The sequence below is a fragment of the Elgaria multicarinata genome, chromosome 7 (assembly GCF_023053635.1).
Source record: "Elgaria multicarinata webbii isolate HBS135686 ecotype San Diego chromosome 7, rElgMul1.1.pri, whole genome shotgun sequence".
Lineage (NCBI taxonomy): Eukaryota > Metazoa > Chordata > Lepidosauria > Squamata > Anguidae > Elgaria > Elgaria multicarinata.
In genome coordinates, this window is record NC_086177.1 from 53,140,191 (window position 1) to 53,163,647 (window position 23,457).

At 39.3% G+C, this 23,457-nt stretch overlaps 1 protein-coding gene across 5 annotated transcripts in view; it reads right to left on the bottom strand.

Moving 5' to 3' along the window:
* The window catches only part of PTPRM (protein tyrosine phosphatase receptor type M), a 527,195-nt gene that overhangs the window by 94,084 nt on the left and 409,654 nt on the right, over positions 1 to 23,457 (bottom strand). For 3 of the 5 annotated variants that reach the window (XM_063130578.1, XM_063130575.1, XM_063130573.1), the window contains 4 exons: positions 19,052 to 19,203; positions 16,731 to 16,805; positions 15,911 to 15,937; positions 6,464 to 6,651 (listed from right to left, as the gene is read on the bottom strand). In XM_063130578.1, the coding sequence (XP_062986648.1) occupies positions 6,464 to 6,651; positions 15,911 to 15,937; positions 16,731 to 16,805; positions 19,052 to 19,203 (442 nt within the window). The remainder of the gene's footprint in view (positions 1 to 6,463; positions 6,652 to 15,910; positions 15,938 to 16,730; positions 16,806 to 19,051; positions 19,204 to 23,457) is intronic. The other 2 variants (XM_063130577.1, XM_063130574.1) reach the window with 1 other exon arrangement.

Genomic DNA, 23,457 nt, shown 5'->3' on the forward strand with positions numbered 1-23,457 from the left:
TGTATAGAATGAGATGCTTACTAGTGTTAAAAATTGCTTAACAAAAAGGCAAATTTACAAAACATGATCTTCAATAGAGATAAATGTATCATTACAGATCTTCAAAGATAAATGCATCATGAAGAAACACTGGCATGATTTTAAAATATAGTATATAAACTATTGCTAAATTAGACTTATTTTTGCCACTAAACCATTTCATGTGATTTAAAATGTATTATCTAGCCAAGAATATTTTAGCTATAAAAAACTGCAATAGGATAAAAGACCTAATTATTTGCAGACAACACATACAATCCGTACAAAATGTAAAGGGTACATTGATAATTAATAATGAATATTGTAATTACAAGTAAAAAACCATTTGCATAATTTACAAGTAAATAAAATTATGTTTAATGTTCTTTTAAGTACAATAATAAAATATAAAAGAAGTAATATTGCTTTTGTGTCCAATAAAAATTAATGCACACTATCCATGTGAATTAAAGTCATAGTTGATTCCTGTGCACAATAGTTAAATCAGCTTACTTTTTAAAAAAAGAAAGCTAAAAACTGACTGCAGTTTTTAAAGGAATATGACATATGAAAAAAAGATTATGTATGATCAAAAATTGAGTGCCATGTTTCAGTAACACATACATCAGGCCAACAGTCTTTGCTTTGCATTTTCCTCATTACTTTATTATGTCAATTCTTTACTATATTGAATGTGTCAAACTGATCATTGAAGGTGCATTGCCTAAACATTTTAAAAGACTTTTTGTGTATGGACATTAAAAGACAAATTGCTCCTAAGACTCAGGCATGAGATTCATTCATACAATGTACTGCAGAGTCTTGATGGACAACTTAATCAACAGATCAGAAGTCCACTAGTTGTTATTGATGACACTGTTAAGAAGTGTACCCTGATGACTTCTACACTACTATAATTGGTTTTCTTAGTCTGTGTTGACAAATTCATCCGAAATGCACACAAAGGTACCTTACGGCCCAGCACTATGCATGTACACTTGGATGTAAGTCCCATGGAGCTTAATAGGACATACTCTTTTCACTGTCTAGCTCCTTCCTATCTCTCCTCTCTCATCTCACACTATTGCCCCGCTCATGCTCTTCGCTCCTCTGATGCCATGTTTCTCACCTGCCCAAGGGTCTCTACTTCCCTTGCTCAGCTTCGTCCATTTTCTTCTGCTGCCCCTTACATCTGGAATGCTCTTCCAGAACATTTGAGAACTACAAGTTTAATCGCAGCTTTTAAAGCTCAGCTAAAAACTTTTCTTTTTCCTAAAGCTTTTAAAACTTGATTTTGTTCTGACTTTATACTGCTAGTTTTACCCTACCCTGTGCCTGTTTGGTGCATTCTCTTCCCCTCCTTATTGTTTTATTATGATTTTATTAGAATGTAAGCCTATGTGGCAGGGTCTTGCTATTTACTGTTTTACTCTGTACAGCACCATGTACATTGATGGTGCTATATAAATAAATAAATAAATAATAACAATAATAATAATAATAATAATAATAATAATAATACTCCTAAGTGAGTGTACGTTAGGGTGACCATATGAGAAGGAGGACAGTGCTCCTGTATCTTTAACAGTTGCATTGCAAAGGGAATTTCAGCAGGTGTCATTTGTATATATGGAGAACCTGGTGAAATGTTATCTTCATCACAACAGTTAAAGCTGCAGGTGCCCTGCCCTCTTTTAAATCTGGTCACTCTAGTATCCTGTAGCCCCTGCAGCTTTAACTGTTGTGATAAAGAAGGAATTTCACCAGGTTCTCCACATATACAAATGGCACCTGCTGAAATTCCCTTTTCAATGCAATTGTTAAAGATACAGGAGCCCTGTCCTCCTTTTCATACGGTCACCCTAGTGTATGTAGGATTCCTGTCATTCTCCCCAAAGTTGTTGTTTCTTATGTGTTGACAGGTTGTAGTTTTTTAAAAACATAAAAGCAACCACCCGCACTCTAAAGAAGCACCAGAAAGTTCCAGCTACAACAAGCAATTTTTCTGCATGGAAGATCAGATCTCAGATTCTGTATAACACCATTCTAAACCTGAGCTAACCAATGCATGGCCTCCTAGGGGACTAATGGGCACCTCCCAAATATCAAGATGAAACAGAGAAATAAACAGCCATAAAATAAACAGGTTACAGGGGCTGTCGTTCAGTGGGAGGAGAGCACCTACTTTGCATACAGGAAGTCCCAGGTTCAATCCCAAGCATTTCCAAGTAGGGACGCTGGGAAAGAATCCTGCCCGAAGCCCTGGACAGTTGCTACCAGTTTGTGTTGACAATACTGGGCTTGATGAACCAATAATCTGACCTGGTACAAGGCAGCTTTCTATGTTCAAAATGTCCTATCTAAATCCAACACATTTCCAACAAGCTTTTGAAGTCCTAGAACACATCAGGACATGTTCTACCAATACATCTTCATCCAATCAGCCTGTTTAAGGACGTGAGACTAAGAGAGACCAAACTTTAAAGTGTCTTCGGTCTGAAAAATGCAGCAAAATGCAGCCCCAAACCCCTCAAACTTGAATCACAGAGCTGTAGTAAAATGGAATCTTTTTTGTTCAATACAGGATTGCTGGAGGCATTTTCTGATGTCTCTATAATTTTTAGCAGTTAACTTTTTCCTCCCATGGCACTAGTGAATGGGGAAAGTCATTAAGAATCCTAGAGTTAAAGGCAATGGGAAATTGGGGAATATTGTTTATTTAGGAACAGCCCTCTTGTTCATTGCGGAAGAGATTAAATGAGCAGATGGCTATAGACCATAGTGCTATGAATGATCTCAAAGATACTGAACTGAGTTTATTACAGAATTGTTTAATGTGCATGCTTGTGAAAACATGTACTATTAATAGAGGATATAACAGTTGAACAAAGTTCTGTTTACATGTAAACAGAGACCAAAAAGTTGGAATTTCTACAGAAAGTTAAATATAGAGAATTTCACTTGCTTTAGAGTAACAAAACCATAGCTATATCAAATAATTATCTGATTCTTGAAAAATGTATCCTTATTAACTTTTTAAAAACATGGATTTTATTACACGTTTTATAAGAAGTATATAGTACAAAGGAAATAAATGGAAAGAGAAACAAAATATGATACACAATAAAGAATTATGATAAATGGGAAAAAAAAGATGAACTAAAAATGTTGGGCTGGTTCATACATAATGCTAAAACATAGTTTAGATTTAGGAGAATAAGACTAGGCAAATCTCAGGCTACAAGGAGTTCAGAAGCTTTTGTTTCTGATTTAAACCCAGCTTGTCAGGTTGTCTGAACCTGACAAACTGGTTAATCTTAACTGTGGTTTATTGAAACAAGCCAACTTCAAACCATATTTTAAGAAAGTGGGCCTGTTCAGAAAGTACGCTAAGCCATGGTTAGGCTACTAACCCTTTTGCAACAAATGGTTAGTGAAAGGGTGATTATCGCACCACTTTGACGTAGACAACTCCGAAAAGACTTGTTACATGTTCAGATTATTTTAATTTTCTCATTTGGGTTTACCCATGAGTACAAGCATGCAAAGAACTTAGTATTACACTTGAAATACTCTACTCCACCAACACATAAAACCTTAATAAAAATAAAAAGGAACCAAGCCAGGCTAAATGCAATTATTTATTTTATTCAGTTACTATTTTATGTTTTTATTAGCTACTTGAAATTATTTTAATAGAAAAGCTACCTAAAAATGTTTTAAGATAAAAAAAGATAAGAAAAATCATTGTTTTATGTTAAAAAGCAAGAAAATGAACAATATAAGCATTTCCAAACACTGGAAGACACAGTTTCTCTAGTAGTCTTTATATGCACCATTATTGCTTGCCAATCTCTCGTTTCCATTCAGTGTTTCATACTGCTTTGTGTTTTGGTTATTATTTCCAGTCTATACAATAGGAAATAAGCTGTAGCGATTACTACAATCGATTGACCCAGCTGTGCAGAACATGAAATAAGAACAATTGAAGAGTGGGCAAGTTGGAGATGTGATTTTACTGTGCCTTGTCACAGCAAATGCATGTAAAAACAAGAGTGCCTGGTCGGCCCTATAAATGGCTGTGTCAAAAACTACCAGAAAATCTGTTTTTCTGCATGTGTCAAACTGTTTTTAGAAAATATTGTTGCTTTCAGTATTTTCTCCTACAGAAAAATGTATGTGCTGTCCAAATGAAGACAAACAAGCACAAAGCCTTGTGAAATGGGGGAGGCACAGAAGTGCAATGTTTTCCCTAGAAATCTCCCTCCTCACAAACCTCACTTCATTCCTAGGCAGTTGTGGATGAAAGAATGTCAAACAGGAACAGAGTTACTACACTAGTATCAATATCCTAGTCTGACCAAAGTCCTAAGCCCAGCAGCCATGGCTGGAGCCAGGGGTCTTACGAGCATTTGAGTAGGCAGGCTTGCATAAGCAAGCACCCTTGCTAGAATACTCGTGAGCAATATCAAGGTGAGCTGCTGCTGCGTCCCTCTTCACTTGAAAGGTAACTTACCTTGGGAAAGGGAAAACCACTGGGGGCACACCCAGGCCCTAAGTGGTGCCTTTCCCCACTTGGGACTACATATTTATTTATTTATTTATTTATTTTATTATTGTATTTATATCCCGCTTTTTTTCCTGCAAGGAACCCAAGGCAGTATACATAATCCTTTTCCTCCTCTCCACTTTATCCTCACAAAAACAACCCTGTGAGGTAGGTTGGGCTGAGAGTCTGTGACTGGCCCAAAGTCATCCAGTGGGTTTCCATGGCTGAGTGGGGACTGGAACCCGGATCTCCCAACTCCCAGCCCAACACTCTAGCCACTACACCACACTGGCTCTATCCCCAAATCCCTGGCAATATCAAACATTTCGCATGTCATTTTCACCAAAGAAAAGTAGACTGTGGTGCTGGGCCCTTGGAATACCTCTGCAGCTGTTGACCCTTGCCCCAAGATATGTTTCTGGGCCTGGAAGGAAGAGGTGTGCAAAGATGCTTTTGTGAGCGCTTGTGATGCCTTTGGGATGCTCATGAATTCCTACTTGGAACTTCTCCTTGGTCCAAGACAGTTATTACACAAGAATTTCCTCTTTTTTTGTATTCTTATCCAGCACTGACCACAATCAGACAATGGTTTTATAGGTCAACTGACTGGTTTATACAAGGCTTTTAGTTAGGTCCATGAAAACAGCACAAGGAAATATTCAAATAAATGGTGGAGTTCAATAACTGGACAAAATGAAGGCCCTATGTGTATTCAGAGCATTAGGGCAATGATGTATATCACCATCAACAATAGCCCAAAATCCCTGTACATAAATTGTCCACCACTAAAAGAGATACTTACTTATTGAATTTTGGCCCTACTTCTTTCTCCTTTGCAGGAGCCCCCTCCCCACAACAGCTTTAGAAAGAGATAGAAATCTATTAAAGCTTTCTGAAATGTATAACTAAATCCTTCTACCTGGCATGAAATCTGTTCAAAGTCTGTTGGTGTATGAACACTGTCTTAGTTAAATATTTTTAACTCTTTCTTTTCATTTCAATTCCTCATTAATGAATAATAAGAAATTTAGATAGAGGTCAGTTTAATGGGTTTAAGAGCACTGCAAAGCTGTTTGCCTACCTAATTTAAATCAGGGATATTAAAAAGTATATTGTACAACTGGAAAAGGTGCAGAAAAGGGCAATCAACATGATTAAGGAGCTGAAGCAACTCTCTTATAAGGAAGTGTTACAATGTTTGAGGTTTTTTAGCTGAGAAGAAAGGCAAGCAAGGAGGGACATAATAGAGGTGAAAAAATATGCATAATGTAGAGAACATGGATAAAGAGACTTTTCCCTTCCTCTATCGTTATATTAGAACTAGGGTCGCCTAATGAAGCTGAATGCTGGCACCTTCAGGACAGACAAAAGGCAGGACTTCACACAGTGCCTATGAAATTCACTATCACAAGGCCCATTCTGATGGCCTTAAAATGGGATTTGACAAATTCATGCTACTGCTATGATGTTTATATCTGAGACAAGCAGTCTGGCTCTCAATCTAGTTGCGGAGGAGCATGAGCAGGAAACTGTACTCATATCCTGATTGTGGGCTTCCCACTGGGACATCTGGTTGTCCACTGTGGGAACAGAAAGCTGGATTAGATAGATCCAGCAGGACTCTTCTTATGTTCATGTGCTTAAGAACTTCTTATGTTCTTACACATCTCTTCCTTTCTGATGCACTTTCTGATCTTGATCACTGCTTTGGAAACTGCTTTTAATTTTTTTTAAGACAGAAGAAAGTGTATTAGATGAAAGTTGATAATAGCTCTAACTGTATGATTTCATGTTTGATTCTTGTTTTCTCATGGATCTATGGATCGCAATAAAGAAGTATGGTATGGTATCTACAGAACACAACTGAACATCATTCTTAGCTTGAAGCTTGCTCACCTCATATTCCTCCTTGAATCCATAGCCTTCTGCACATTTCATCTGTGTAATATGCTGCAGCAGGTCAGCAACACGGATGGCTGGATGGAGCTGCCCAGTCTGGTATGGAACATCGACAGGGTCTCGCTTCTTGTAGGTGTGTGACTGGACCAGGCTGCTTGTGTCACTGCCCATTGTGTGAGTTTCATCTAGGAAAAGAACACTGTATAATAGACCAGGCTTTTTCTAGTTGTTCCACAAAAGTTTATGATACATTGCTTTTGCAAGGATGGTTTTTGATACCATCAGCATCTTTTATAATCTCTTCCTGGGTGGGCTGAACCCTAACAAAAATGAACTCCATTGAGTAATTTATTCAGGGAGATACGAAGGTGTGTTGGAAAAAGGAAATATCTATTGGTTGTATCCAATGTTGGTCCTACTTAGAACAGACCCATTGAAATGAATGGGACTTAAGTTAGGCTAATGTTGGATATAACTCATTGTATAGCCTATACTGCATAGTTTTGTTTCTTTAAATCTACCAATAAATTAGGCAGTTTAAATCCTTTAGATATTTAGTTCTAATGGTACAGAAGTTTCAAGCTGAAACTTCATCAAGTCCCAGTCAAGTAAAAAAGGACTTGAGTATTTCCTGGATTAGTGAACTTTTTATTATCTCTTCCACGGTGATTCAGAACACATGTTAGTGAAAGCAAAATGTTTTTAAAAATGCATAAAATGATATGGGTTATTAAGCGAGGAGAAAAATGGAAATGTAGATTGGATACAACACTAGGAAAGAAAATACACGAGGATAAATGTGAGGAATAATTTGACTTGTGTTAATGTTTTCACTGAATTTAGCATGCTGCAGGATTAAATAAACAACAAAACATGGGGCATCACATAATGCATGAAATGTTATATGTCAACTGACATGCAAGCCAACACACAACGTCACCCCGCTGGGTTGGTCAAAACTTGTACGAAGCAAACCATCTCCCACCCCTCCGCACCTCTTCAATGGGGCAAATGGGCAACTTACCATTTATTGGCACTTTTAAGAAGATACATATCAGGAGAAAAAGAGGAGGAGGAGAAGAAAAAGGAAACAGGCCATAAGCAACAGTACTACAGTAATAATTACAGGTATATTAATGTTTGTAATTTAAGTGTCTTCTGTTTGGTTTCCTAGCAGAGTGACTGCATATATTCTAAAGGGAATAGCTGATATAGTTTCCTTTTTTTTCCTTTTATCTAACTGGGTTGATACGTCTAACTTGATATGTGACAAGAACAAGGAGAAAAAGACTGAAAACTGAGTCCCAAATCTCATTATCATTATTTCTTCCACTATAAAAAATGTCTCAAAATATGTTTATATCTGGCACAAAGCTATTCGATTTAAATTGAAATAAACAAGCCTATATGCCTTCAAAGCGACAGGGTTACTCACAAACCCTTAAGCAGGTATGTTTCAGCTGATATAGTCCCATTGAAGTATCTGGGACCAAATAAGACTAAAAGACAGCCCATCACATCATGTGGCTTGCTGACTGCAGAGTTAAGGGTGAATTTGCACCCAATTTCTACAGGGAAATTTCTCTATAATGTCATGTAATTTTTGTGCATTAACTGTTCTTATAAATATATGGTCAAACCAGCAACACAATCATATGAAACCTTTCTGCTCGAATTTAAGAGCGCCCTTCTGTGGTTCACTATAATTACAGGGCTTTCCTAACATATATTCATCCCAATCTTAATTTCTACATGTTTGTACAGATCATACCCCTACATTGACAGAGTTACATCACTAGAATCCTGACATGTCTGCATAGATTGTGACATGGTCCTGAGTTAATGATTTTATATTTCATCCTACACATTAATTTAATGGTGCAGCAAGTTTCTGACTGGAGCATGAGAACCTGGCTCCATATTACATTTACTACAGGAAAGACAGCCAGGCTAGCTGGCAGGTGTTTGATCTCTTGCTATCTCACCTAGCTAATGTTCCCTAACAGTTGAGAAGGAGGGAGATTATTTAGGTGGGATAACTAGAGGTGCTTGTTTCTCTCTCAAGCAAACGTGTCCAAATTTTCCTTCTGCTTCAAAATTAGCAACCGTCATACATTAACAGCTTTTATGTTGTGAATGTAACACGTATCTAGTCCTTAGTCTCACTACGCAATGATCCTAAACTAATTACCTGATCAAAAAGCTGGGGGTGGGGGTTCTGATGCATTCACAGAAGTTTGCATATGGTGGAAATTTTCAACCTCATGCTGGAGCTCCCAGATGTACAATTGCTGCATCACATAGAGAAAACTGTGGGGGGTGGGATTTGCTGGGGTAAAGCAGTGATCAAAGGAAAGGTTAACTACCATTCCAGTCCAATGTTTCTCTGCTGAAAGTGATCCTTCCTCCCTTACTGTTTGGAAATGAAGCAGCAGCAACTAAGTTTTACATCACTGTGTTTGCTGCTGGCCTTGCAGTTCCACTTAGGACTTCTGGTTTTTGCAAATGACAGGACATGTCCTATACACACATCACATTCCTGTCCAGTGTGCAAAGAATTGCTTGTCTTATTGCACACAACCAGAAAACCCCTGAGTGTGCAGACCTCTGTACATTCAACAGAGCCCAACTAAGATAGGGATACATTAAAAACATTAATATAAGAAAATATTACTGGGTAAGATTGTATATGAAAGGGACAGTTGGAAGAGCATGATTTTCATATATCTTGTCTAATGTGTGTTAATATATAGCTCCACTGATCATATTCCACAGATATTGGCTTGGATCCTAACTTGGCAAAGTTCATATTCATGAAATGGGCTTTCTCACGTCCCCCTTCCTTCTGCAGTGCCCTGCACTGTCTAAAAATCGGATTCTAGGTTTTGGAGGACCTTTGGGAATAGTGTGGGATATGCACCAAGGGGCTGCAGATGGATGGGAGAGTTTATTGTCCCATCCGCTCTTCCTTAAATGAACGGAAGAGCAACTTAGGATCCAAGCCATTGTCTTTATGAATATACTCCAGGGTCTCTCTCGTTCTCATTATCAGAAATACTGCAGCCTGTCATGAAAGATGTAATTCTGAAACTTCTTTGCTAGCTCAAGCCCCTTATAACAGAATTGACTTGTGATGGCACAGTGGTTGAAGAACAGGATACCTTGACCAGGTGCTAAAAACTGTCCATTGGTATAAAGGAACCAACGCTGAGGTTAAATTATTTTGACCCAATGGAATGGCTCGTGTTTTACACTGATGCACCTTAAGGAGATCTATTCTTATCCTGAACAGCTAGTGAAAAACTGAATCCTAACCTAAAGTAATATATAGAATAATTTATGTATATGAATGTAGTCGTTCTTCTTTAGTTCTGGTTGGGTCTGCCTTACTATTCTGATACAAATACAGATAAACAATAGTTCCTATTAACTACTCTTCAGCAAAACTGTAATGCAAAGCACCTTGGGATGCATGGCATGGAAGGCGATATACAAGTGTTGTTACAGTATGTCGTTGTTGAAATGGCACCTGAATACTACAAGGTGGCTAAGACACAAAAAGACAAATTAAATAAATAAATAATAAAATAAAATAAAGAGTTGGAAGTTGATTTATGATATTTGAAAATAAATTTATGCACAGAAGTCATGGCTTTTGCTTTAAGTTATTATATTATAATCAGATAAAGGTCTGGTTTCAATACTGTGCTGCAAAACCAGGTCAGTGCAACATTTGCAAGTATGTTGCATACCTCTATGTTCATATGCTTTTGCAACAAAAGGAGCCAGAGTATACTAACATTTATTTTTGGTAGATGTAGATACCTCCCTGTTTTTAAAACCATGATTATTTTTTCATAAAGGAATAATTTTACAAGGGTTTTTGAAATGAAGTTTATTGTCCCATCTGTAGGCCCCTGACATTTCCACCTTATTGTTTTCTTTAGAATAGACTTTGCTGAGATACACTCCAAAAATTGGGTTGCCAAAATACGCAACAATGCTGGACATCTTCTAGTATAAAGTTGTTTTAAAATATCTGAACAAATTATGAGGTTTTATAAACAGTTCTCTGAGCCTTAAATGTTGAAAGTCATGGAATCTCATAGTCCAGTTGCTTTTGCAATGTGGAGTTTCAGAATGAAGTGGTCACACATAGTAGGAAATTGGCTGAAATATCCGTAGTCTGAATTATTGCCCTCAGTTCCATGGTATAACATTGTTGATGGGATATGGACTCTTATCTTACATTTTACTTACATTTGAGACTACCAGTATTACAGTTGTTGTTGTTGTTGTTGTTGGATTTACTATATCCCACCTTTTTTTCCTCCAAGGAACCCAAGGCAGTGTACATAATCCTCCTCTTCTCCATTTTATCCACACAACAACAACCCTGTGAGGTAGGTTGGACTGAGAGTCTGAAAGTTACCCAATGGTTTTCCATGGTTGAGTGGGGACTAGAACTTGGATCTTCCAGACTCCCGGTCCAACACTTTAGCCACTACACCACACTGACTCCATATGGAAATGCTGCTACTCTTGCCTAGTCTGTGTCATATGTCTACGAATTAAGAAACCATCACATAAAAAGAACTGGGACATGAAACAACCAAATTAAGTACTTTTGACTTAATGGGTGCTTTGCTTTGGTTGGATTGTTCCCACTGTAGGCAAAGAGCTTTTACTACAACGAAATTTTAACTTGCAAGTGCATATCATAATAAACAAGAAAATTCTAACTTCTTGTAGATCATATTTAAACACTTACATTTGTTTACTCATGGACCAAGCTTGGCAGTCACTTATGGTCTTTGGACAAATATATAGTGCAAGACTGCTACTACAGACAGATGTGTAAAAGTGGCTAGGAAAAAATGTAACATAGACTTTATAATTTTTCGTTTTAAAATTCTAGAGTCAATGGAGGCTTTTTTTTATTATTATTTTGAAAGTGTTGGTGGTGGTGGTGATGGAGAGGCTTAAACTCCCCTCCAAGAGCAGTCTGGTCCTAATCTTACACTGGATTAAAGATGCCTGTTACACATAGCTCCACTATGTGTGATTAAAAGAACATTTAGTTTGGCCCAGAGTTCACAGAGTTTTGATCGCACTAACATTTCAATGCATGGCAACCATGGAAAAAGGTTGTCTTGTCTTGAGTTCAGCCTATGTCAAGGCACATTTATAGTTCTTCCTGATTCAACACATGGTGGGATACCTGCACATGACTAAATGTAATGTACTGAGGTATCTAGAGACGAGCTCCAGCTAGGCTTTACCTGCAGCTACCATATGCTGAAATGGCCGTGTGAATCAGCTCTGACACTGGACTCATAATCCACAGTCCTGCATGCACATAGTGCTCACACTGGGGTTGTTCAGACATACTGCCAAACTATGGCTTCGCATTGTGGCAATGAGCACTAGAATTGGCATTGTTTCATCTTTGTTTTCCAGAAAAACGATGGTTTGTGTTTGCTTGCAAACTAGGATGGCAAATCAGTAGCAGCTGTAGCAGGAATTGCTTGGGTTAGCATTTCAGCTGTGACGAACAAAGGCGGGATCCAATGTCTGAATCAGTGAGATGACTTATGGTGGAGGATTAAAAAAAAGACAGCGTGGTAGAGACTGGACTGGCAGAGTACTTCTTTTTCATGTTTGTCTCCTCTGGGGGAGAGGCCAAAATGATCGATCACAGTCCTTTGGCAGCTTCAACCCCAACATTGCTTACGGGTAGCCTAGGACTACCCCTTGGAAGCGTCAGACAAAGGACATCACTGGGAATCAAATGCAGCAGGGTTTGAAAGTGGCCTGCTCTCCAGAAGACCAGTCATGCCTATGGTTACATGCCAGTGTCTTGGACAAGCCATGGCAGGATGCAACAAACTAATGCCTGACGCCTGCCCTCATGATTGCAGCTGGATCATTTAGTGAACTATCATGGCAATCTGAATTAGAGACATCTGGCTTAAGAACACAGCACTTTTTAAACGTTACTCACTCTGCTATAGGTGAAAGAGGGGGGAAAGAAAAAATAATGCTGCAGTTTCCCTAATTTTTGAGTCCCTCTTTCCCTTCCTTCCACACATTGAGAAGAAAGAAAACAAAGTATGACAAGAAGAAATAAAGGCAACAGAAGAAAGAAGAGTAATTGGAATAACAGAGAGTGAAATGAAAGCAAACTCATGGAGAAAGTTCTCAAAGCGCCTACTGCAGTGGCAGTCAGAGGGAACTAAGTGGGAAGGTGAACAAGGCTCCTCTTATCTGTGGAGCCGCCTTATTTGCTAAAAAGTTCTAGGAAGTTCTGACAATGTTCCATTTGAGCTCAGGCATCCAATTGTGTGACTTTCCAGAGACCACAAGAAGAACCAGAGTTTGATCCTAGTTTGTGATCCTAGTTGCAAGCAACTGCAAACCATATTTTGTCTCTCTGGATAAAACATAAACTATGGCTTGCTTTGAATACAAACAAGGATTGGAAGTTACTAATTGCCACATGTGAATGGGGGAAGGTGGGGTACATGAGCCCAAGGCTTGTGCCTGCATTTTTTCATAATACCAAACCATGGTTTGCCATTATATCTGAAAAGAGTAGACCTAATGTGAGCCCACTGTGTATGCATCCAATGGATTAGAGCTAACGCCCTATCAAAGAGCTACTTCTGCTATTAGTTGTTATTAATCTTACTTAGGGCGTTACTAGACAAGGCCTTAGCGCGGCTTCTGACCCGGTTTCCCTGCTGTGCGTCCAGATGACGCACAGGGGAATCCGGCGGCAGGCTGCGCTGAGGCCTGGTCTAACGCGTCATAAGCGAATGCGCTTATGGCGCGCCTTTTCCCCAGCTCCGGCCTCAGGCCGGGGCTGGGGGAAGTCTAGTGACTTCCGAGGCTTTTCGCGGCTCCTCGCTTACTCGCGAGGAGCCGCGAAAAGCCACGGACCTGGCACAGCGCTCATACGAGCGCTGTGCCCTTCGGCCGGGGGGGGGGGGAAAGAGAGGGGAGGGGGAAGGATGGTAGGGTGGGTAGCAAGGGGTGAGGGCGGGTGAGATTGCGCCGCGCGCCGCCCAAGCAAGCAGCCAAGCGGCGCTTGCCCGGGCAATGCTGCCCCATGCCAGGCATTGCCCGGGCAAGCGCGCTTGGCTGCTTGCTCGGGTGAAGGCGTGGCACGATCTCACCCGCCCTCACCCCTTGCCACCCACCCTGCCATCCTTCCTCCCCCCCCGGTAAAAAAACCCACCTACCCTCTCCGCGTCTTCGGGCCGCACCCGGCCCCTTTAAAAGAAAAAGAAAAATGGCGGACGCCGCAGGGATCCGACATCCCTGCGCGTCCGACGTCTGGAACCCTGGGTGAGGCGTGCTAATGTTAGCGCGCCTCGGCCCCGCCTCCCTGCCGGCATAAGCCGGCAGGTCTAGCAAAGGCCTTAGTATTTTAAGGCATTCAAGTGTCTTATACTGGAAATTGACATTCGAAAATAACAAGGGCATGAATCACTGGTAATTAAAGGATGAAAAGCCTGAAGAGACCCAAGTATTCCTTTCTTATAAATGGAATACCAATTAAAAATGCATTTTTCTACAATTGAACAGGAGGATAAAATATAGGGCAGTTCACAAAATGGTAAAGCCTAAGTAAAAATAGAATTTTCCCTCTACTTGATTCAATGCAGAACCTCCCCCTTCCCTTTTCAATATGCATCTTGGTAAATCAAATGGATTGCTCTCATTCCTTTTCAGAGACAAATAGTTTCTCACAACACTGCTGTTCAGGAAATTATTGAAATATATCCAACAATAAAACATATTGGAATCCTATTACAAAAAGTGATAATTTAATAGTAATGGTTTTCCCTTTGTCCATTGAAAATGTCATAATATCTACAGATTGCTACAGCAAAGACATGTGCAATAATTTCAGGCTGTTAAAAATCACTGCAAATTCCATTTACATGCAGGTTATTATATTATTATGGTGACTGCAGTGTCATTTCCTCTGATTTACAAGAAATTATTTTCTCTTGATATCAGACTGAAATGAACATTAGTAATTATTATTCCATTGTAATGATTTTCCTGCATTTTGGGGTGGGAGGGCACAGGTTACCTCTTGAAAATGTAAGATCAAGACCATAAACCAGAGAAGTTGATAACAACAGTCCCAAAGTGGTTTTTTGAGTTTGTTTTTTTATTGCAACTCCCCTCTCACACTGCAAATTACTTTTGAGTCTCAGTAGTTTCAAAAACAGTTTATATTATAATGTGGCCGGTTCCTATTCTAATCAATATGTTAAAACCCACAAAAGTTCTGTCAGGTTCACACGAGTCCTGGTGGGAAAGCACCTGATGAGTGCTTTCTGCATTCCAGCCCTTATACACTACAGTTTAAATCAGAAAAGTTTGATTTAATTAATTTAATTAATTCAACTTCAAAACAGAATTCATATGGCAATATTATGCACTTGTAAGGACAGAGAGAAAGAACAGGGGGGAAAGGAAGTGTAAAAACCACTGAAAATACAGTGTGAAAGCAGCGACGTCAATACTGGAAAGGAATTCTTGCCACAGTGCATTATTATCTTTTTTATCCAGTGGCGGCTGATGGCTCCAGTATTAGTAGAGCTGTGAATCCACTCCAGGTTTCAGTCAGAACCAGAAAGTACCCTAAAAGACCTATCCAAGGTAACTAAAACCCAGAGGGGATTTGCCACCCCACTAACATCAGAGTCTACAACCTCCACTGTTTTTATCTTGGTTTTTTTAAGTCAAAGTATGGGTTAGGTTAAGGTTAGTATGGTGGTAGTAATTAAAAGCATAGCCTAGCTTTGTTGTTATATATTCCAAATGCAATAATATCTCATGCTTGTTTTGTTTCTCAGCATGGTAAACCCACTTCCCTTTACTGTTTTTGCATTGGACAGAGTTGTTTTTAGCTTCCTGGCAGAAAGGTATAAATGCCTTTGCTCCCATGGAAGGAGTATCTTATTTCAACCTCTTTGGGATGTGGTACAGAATACAATTTATTTTAATTTGCTGTCATTTTGAAGGGCACAATCCCATTGCAAGTCTCTCTGTGACGTGCCAATGAAAAACAACCCTTACTATACTAAAGGCAGCAGCCACAGATGATAAAATTTTAAATCATATTTTACTGTAATTTCTCTGACAGACAATATTAAAATAATGGCAAAGTTTGATTGTCATGATATTTACACGCTTTGGTGATTTACTAATTCATTGCTTTAAAAAACAACAACACTCAAATAGTTTTCCTTTTTACTGAATGTTTTGATAACAATAAGAAACCAATATGCTAACTGGCATTTAAATAAAAATGCATCACAGCTTGCACATTCGCCAGCAGCATATCACACTGCTTTGTAGCCTATGTTCGAACTTTTAAAAATCTTTTCTGCAACAGATGTTGATAAAGGGAAATGTTCTCACCTAAAATTGCAGTTGGCACAAACGGATCTGTCATACATCATAAGCAGGTCAATGCAGAAAAGGTAAAAAGAGAAAGAAAAGTAAATGACTGATAAAAGTTCCCAAATTTTCCTGCCAGAAAGCCAGAAGTAAGAAAGTTGTTATAGCATGCAAAAGGCACTTAGCTCTTTTGGTATGTCTTTTAAAAAATAATAGAACTATCATAAAAATTATATATATAAAAGATACATTGGGCAATGCATGTCTCATTCTTGAGGTGTCTTCAGCGTGCACACAAATAATTTTTATGGCATCATCAGACGAGCATTTTATGGCATGCTCGCGACTAGCCACTCACGGATCTTTGCGGGACATTTTGACAATGTTGCAATTCTCCTGCGCATCTCCCGCTCCTTCTTTTGTTTTTCCTGCTTCAAAATACCACCCGGAAAAAACAATTCTCAGGGCTGTAACGCTAACTGGCGCTATTTCCTGCCATGTGCAGGAGAGGTTGCACCATAAAAACTGCCCACTGAATGGGCCACATGATCATTGCTTGCTTCTCCATGTGAAGAAAGAGGAAGCTGCTCGTCCCTATTGTGGGACAGAAGCAGGAGGCGAAGCGACCGGAGGGAAACATGATTTCCCCCCATCTGATGATCCTCATAAGCTAGAGCCCTGTAAAAGTGTGATGGCTAAATGAGTGCAGTAGCCAGGATTGGCCTTAGAGAGAGGGAAGAGGGATACAGTGAGCCTTCTGTGGATCCCTCCACATGTATATGTAGCTGTGTCTGCCTGGGGAAAGAGGTGATTATGGAAATAACAGGCCAAAATTGGTTACCTGGGTAGTAAGAATTAGGAACAGTTGTACTCAGTGTGTTAGTTTTCATCGTAAATGAAGATGGTGATGATACAGCTGGAAAGAGAAGAACACTATTCAGTAAAACAAAACTAAAGCATTAGGAAAGTGCAGCACATCTGCATAACCACCTTTATAGATTGATATGACAATTCAAACCCAGGAAAACTGACTTCATGGGGACAAGTGTTGGAGAAAACAGACAATGGAGTTTGTGCACTTCTTTAGAATATTATTTTAGTGTCAGATGTTTGCTTTAAAGCACATCATGTACTTCCTTCATTGGCTTGTATATTCGATTAGGAACCTCTTTTGCTACAACCATTAGGAGCTACTTGAGAAAAAGGCAAGATATAAATAAATATAATAATAATAATAATAATAATAATAATAATAATAATTCTTGTCTAGTCAATAACGCTGGAAATCTAAAGTTATGTGGGAGGAGAGCGCACTACAGCTTCTTCCCATTCCAGATTTGCTTCAGTTTCCTGAAGTGATATTGGATTTCTGACCAAGCAATGCAAGAAGGAGCCATATTGCAATGGCTTCCAAGCTGCTGTTGGAAGAGGCCTTAGCCTAAAAGCATTTCTGCTTTAGGCTGCAATCTTCTACCCACTTACCTGGGAGTGAGTCCCATTGAACTCAGTGGGACTTAATTCTGACTAGATATGTATAGGATTGCACTGTTCAACCAAATGCTGATATCCCAAACTCTGGTGTATGCCATGCAGCCAGAACCAGGTTGGCATTTGGTTGTGATATATCAGTAACTGAAGTGCTTCCTAGAGCAGACCAACAGCATTTTTATACAGGACAGATACTTTCCTTTGAAGCCTCATGCTTCATGGAATCAAGAGGCTAGACCACAACAGCGTAGTCTATACAGCAGGAGGTGCAGGCCCTCAGGACCAGGCTCCCAATGTGGCCTTCCTGGCCTACCAATCCAGCCCTCTTAGGCTGGTCATGCCGCCTTACCCTGGCCCTACCTCTTCCTACTGACTACCAATGGTTTGGTGGTTTCCCAATTTCTGTGCTATTTCCTACCCCCTGTAAAATGTGGAATTGCCTCTCTTAAAGCTTCGTTACTGGCAAAAGGAGCTTTAAATCAGAATATGCAGATTTTTCTTTTAGTAATTTTGGCAAAATGACACTTTTGACTTCAGTCTTGCCCACTACCTCGTGGCTCTGGAGAGTTTCTCTAAAATGGGATTCAGCCCTTGGGCTGAAAGAGGTTCTAGCCCCCTGCTCTACGGAAACTCCATGTTAATTCCTAGAGGGTTCCCCACCGCCTTTGTCTCTCTTTCTTAACAGTGGTGAAAAATATGTTTGCTGTATAAGCTGCGTGCTACTCTAAGAATCCTACAGTATGCTTGGTATGTAGGGACTCCTAGGTTCAATTCCTGGCATCTCCAGTTAAAAAGCAATCTCAAATAAAGAAGGCCTCAGTCTGAAACCTGCTTTCAACAACAGTAGAGATACCTGGCTAGATGAATAAATAGTCTGGATTAGTATAAGGCAGCTTCCTATATTCACAGTTCTAACCATCATGAGGAGAAATGCAACACCATTCAATTGGATAATAATAGTAATATGTAAAATTCAGTGGAGGCTGTTGGCTCTGATATCAGTGGGGCGGTGAAATCGCACCAGGTTTCATTCAGAAGCAGTCAGGACGCTTAGAGATCTGACAGATACCTGGAACAGATTCATTATCCCACTGACATCGGGGACAACAGCCACTACTGATGGAATTTCTTCTTCAATTGTTTTTTTTTTACCCTTTTGTCATAAAGTATTCACTCTGGTTATGAGTCAAAAACAATTATTAATTTCATGAATTCTCTTACAACAGGTCCTCTGAGATATGCTAGTTTTAACATTAACTGAAATTTCTGATTGACTAAATGGCTGCTATCCCAACATATTATGACAATATATATATATTAAAAATGGCCCAAATAAATATGGGGGCAAGCAGACAGCATGAAAGTAAAAAACCTTTCAGCATTGTAAAAATAAATGAGGAAATGGAATCTAACACCTGCTGCACTGATGTCGGTGAGTTTTATGTAAAAGCAAATGAAAAACAGAAATGCAAAATTATTTTTATTAAAGGTCTGTATTCTTTCTCACTACAAAACATGCTGTGAATGATTCTGCAGCCCATGGAGCAGACAATAACTTGCCCATGGAATTGACTGAGTAAGTAGAAGCATTTTAAGAGCCATTTGCACCTCCCTTGCCTATGTGCCCTCCAGAAATAAAAATGAGTGCTGCACCCCTGTGCATTTTAAACTTACATCTCCCATTTAGATTGTGTGTGTCCATGAAAGAGAAAGCTTCATCACAGTTGGTGCCTTGCTCAGTGTAGCTTTTATCCATCGAGTTCACCATCACTGTCATTTCCTGCCGCGTGCTGCTCAATGTCTCTTTCCGCTTTTTAGCCAATTTCCTTGAGGAATTAACAATAAGGAAGAGAGATGATCCCACGGTAACCAAGTATGGAATTCATATTTTTACATCAGCTGAACAGTTGTAAATATACCTATACTGATAAAAGACATCACTGGGGAAATTCAAAATCCTCAAATTAGGTCTTCTAACAATGCACAAAAGCCATAAAATATAGTCAGATTCATTAAAACATTATCAAAGAATTATGGTTATTGTATAGAAAAAAGTGAAAGAGATTATGTAAGCACAGTGCTTAAATAAAGAGAATTCCTCCAAAGTCTTCTGTTCCTTATGAATGTACATGAGCCCACATGCAGGTAGCATGACAGGTTGTTAGAGGGAAGGAGAGGTCTTTGCATGCTTCCCATATCCTCAACTAGCCCCTTTCCACTTGGTGAAAGTTATGTTGGGTTATTGTGCCAGAACTTTTATCTCTCTGGAACTCTGTTTGTGCTCAGAAACAAACACACATCACGCAGGTCTTACACAGCAGAGCTGGTTTATTTCCTTCAGGCTTCTGTGCAGTTCAATTCAGATCAGTTCAGATCAGCACACTGAGGCATACACAGAGAGCAGTGATCATAGAGCAGTGATCATAGAGCAGTGATCAGTAAGCATTGATTAGTAAGCAGTGATCAGTTCCATTTTACACAAGTGAGAAACTATATACAGATCTACACAATTCTTATCTACATTACATACAGCTGTGATGAGGCTAACTTAGAATCTTGGCAAGGTTCCCAGAACAGCCTCTATCTCAAGGTAATTGCCCACAGATAGTCTTTCTCTGTTTAACCCTGAGATAGCCATACACACACAATTTTAATAACTAAGCAAGTATTTCTTTTCATATACTTAACAGTCCTCCTCTTGCGCATGTTGTTTAAATTGTGTTACAATCTGAGACCTAGCTTTAAAGCATCTCTTTGTGTTTTACCATTGAACGTTCCACCTGTCCTTCCTCATTTTGTTTTACTTTGAATACCCATTTACTGTTAATGGCTTTACGACCTTCAGGTAAAGGTACTAGCTCCCACGTTTCATTTTTTTCCATTGCTCTGATTTCCTCTGACATTGCTTCATGCCAGCCCTGAGCTTCTGTAGGTTCCATTTCCTGAATTTCCTCAAATGAAGTAGGTTCATAGGCTATTAGTAAAGCTCTATGAGAAACCTGTTTGCTTTGGTATTCATCTGAATAACGAATTGGAGCTTTGCGTTCCCTTTCTGATCGTCTTGGCATAGTTACAGGCATAGTTTCCTCCTCCACAGTTTCTTCCCCCTCCCTCTCTTACTGAGATTGTTCAGGAATTTCTTCTGTTTCTACAGCTTTCTGTTCTACAGGCAAACTTACATACTGTTTTGTTTCCTGCATTTGTTCATGAAAAACTACATCTCTGCTCACAATTACACTTTTGTGATATGGAGACCACAAACGATAGCCTTTTGTTTGTGTATCATATCCCAACAGTTTACATTCCAAACCTCTTTGAGCTAGTTTTCCTGGTCTGTTTTCTTTCTGAATATGAGCAAAACATTTACTTCCAAAAACCCTTATATGTGACACTCTAGGTTTTCTTTTGTAAAACATTTCATATGGAGTTTTTTCATGTACAGAGTGGTAAAGCCTGTTTAACAAATAATTTGAGGTGGACAAAGCTTCTGCCCAGAACAGGTTAGACAATCCTGACTCTTTCAATAGAGCTCTTAACATGTTCTGCAAGGTTCTGTTTTTTCTTTCTGCAACTCCATTTTGAAATGGTGAATATGGAGCAGTAAGGTCATGTTGTATACCCTCATCACTGAGGAATTTTTTAAATTGGTTGCTGAGAAATTCACCTCCCCGGTCCGTTCTTAGATTAGCTATAGGTTCTTTAAATCTATTTTTACTCCACTTAACAAAGGCTTTAAACTTTCCAAAAGTTTCACTCTTCTGTTTTAACACATACACAAATCCAAATCTACTGTAATCATCAACAATAGACAAGAAAAATCTGTTTCCTCCTTGACTTGTCTCAAAAGGACCTGCAAGATCTGCATGAATTAATTCAAAAATTCTTTTTGTTGTTCTCTCACTATGTTTTGGAATGTTTGACTTATGACACTTGGTTTCACTGCATACATTACATTCTACATAGTTAGAACATGGTTTGATTTTCACCCCTTCACACAATTCTGGAATCTTAGAAATTGTTTTATAGTTGGCGTGACCAAACCTTTTATGAGCCAAATGGATGCACTCTTGGTGTGGTTTGCAATTGGCTATTGTTTTTGTTGTGACTTTGCTGGCTACAACTTCATTTTCTGTACAAGTATTAATCACATACAAAGATTCTTTCATTATTCCCTGCACACACACCTTGTTTCCCTGTTTTATAGTACAATTTTCTTCAGTAAAACAAACCTCATAACCCATTTCTGTTAACTGAAACACACTTAGAAGGTTTGTTTCTAATTCTGGTACATATAAAACACTTTGTAGTTCAACTCCCAGACAATCAAAATATACATTACCCACACCACAAATCTGGATTTTTGTTCCATTTGCAAGGGTAACACACTTTTGCTTTGAAGTAGAAGTTTCCAAGGTTACAAATGAAAGTTTGTCTTTTGCCATACTTATTGAAGCCCCAGAGTCCAAAAACCAAGGATTCATTGTCTCTTTGACTCTTGCTAGAAGACACTTCTTTGTTGATTCAGCTTCATTCATGTTGTTTTCTTCTCTCCACTTTGCTGTCAACAGCTTTTTCTTCTTGTTGTTGCAATCCCGCCTTAAGTGTTCTGTGGAACCACAATTAAAGCATTTCCTTGCCTTTAATGCAGCCACCACGTCAGAAGATTTATGGCTTTGTTGAAATTCAGCCACAGGATGTTTAAGGCTCTGTTGTTTTGAAGCTTGTCTTCTTTCATAGGTTTCCAGTAGTTTTCCAGCTACATACTCGAGGGTTAAATTTTTCTCCTCTTGACTTTCCATCATGGTGACAACCGCATCGTACGATGAATCAAGACTTGACAAAATCACATAGACTTGGTGTATAGTTGTAAACTCCATCCCTCGTGCCCTGAGTTGATTGAAGATTTCTCTCATGCTTTTCAAATGGTTTGACATAGACTCCCCTGGTTTCAGCTTCATTCCATACAGCTTCCGGGTTAGAATTATTTTACTGCCCGCTGTTTCTCTTTGATATACAGCTTGTAGCGCATTCCAGCACTCTTTTGATGTATTCAAAAACTGAATGAAGGAAATTTGAGAGTCTTCCACAGCTAATGCAATAACTGCCATTGCTTTTGCATCGTCCTTAAACCATTTAGCATTCTGTGGATCTGCTCTATCTGGTGGATCCTCTGTGACTACATACCACAGTTCAGCCTGAATCAGATACATTTGCATTTTGTAAGACCATAATGCATAGTTAGAGTCATTCAGTTTTTCCAACAATTGATGCAAACCAGACATATTAGCTCCTGCCATTTCCTCTGCTTTAGGAATTGGTATCTCACCGTCCTCCTGCTCAGAGTCCTCCTCAGAGTCAGCCGACTGAGATTTTTCCTCACTTTGCAGCACTGGCTTAAGCTTGATGTCTTCCTTCATCAACAGTCTTCTGTTTTAGCAGACTCCTGGTTCTGATACTGCACCGTTCCCACCAAGTTCTGGTTCTTCTGCCTGGGTTAGGCTGGCGTAGGCTTCCTGGACTGGACTGGGCCCATAACCTTTGTTGGGTTATTGTGCCAGAACTTTTATCTCTCTGGAACTCTGTTTGTGCTCAGAAACAAACACACATCACGCAGGTCTTACACAGCAGAGCTGGTTTATTTCCTTCAGGCTTCTGTGCAGTTCAATTCAGATCAGTTCAGATCAGCACACTGAGGCATACACAGAGAGCAGTGATCATAGAGCAGTGATCATAGAGCAGTGATCAGTAAGCATTGATTAGTAAGCAGTGATCAGTTCCATTTTACACAAGTGAGAAACTATATACAGATCTACACAATTCTTATCTACATTACATACAGCTGTGATGAGGCTAACTTAGAATCTTGGCAAGGTTCCCAGAACAGCCTCTATCTCAAGGTAATTGCCCACAGATAGTCTTTCTCTGTTTAACCCTGAGATAGCCATACACACACAATTTTAATAACTAAGCAAGTATTTCTTTTCATATACTTAACAAGTTACTTGCATTCTGGAGTTCAAGTTACTTGTGTCAACAGGAAAGGAAGGGCTGGAGGAGAATATGGTGTGTGTGAGAGAGAA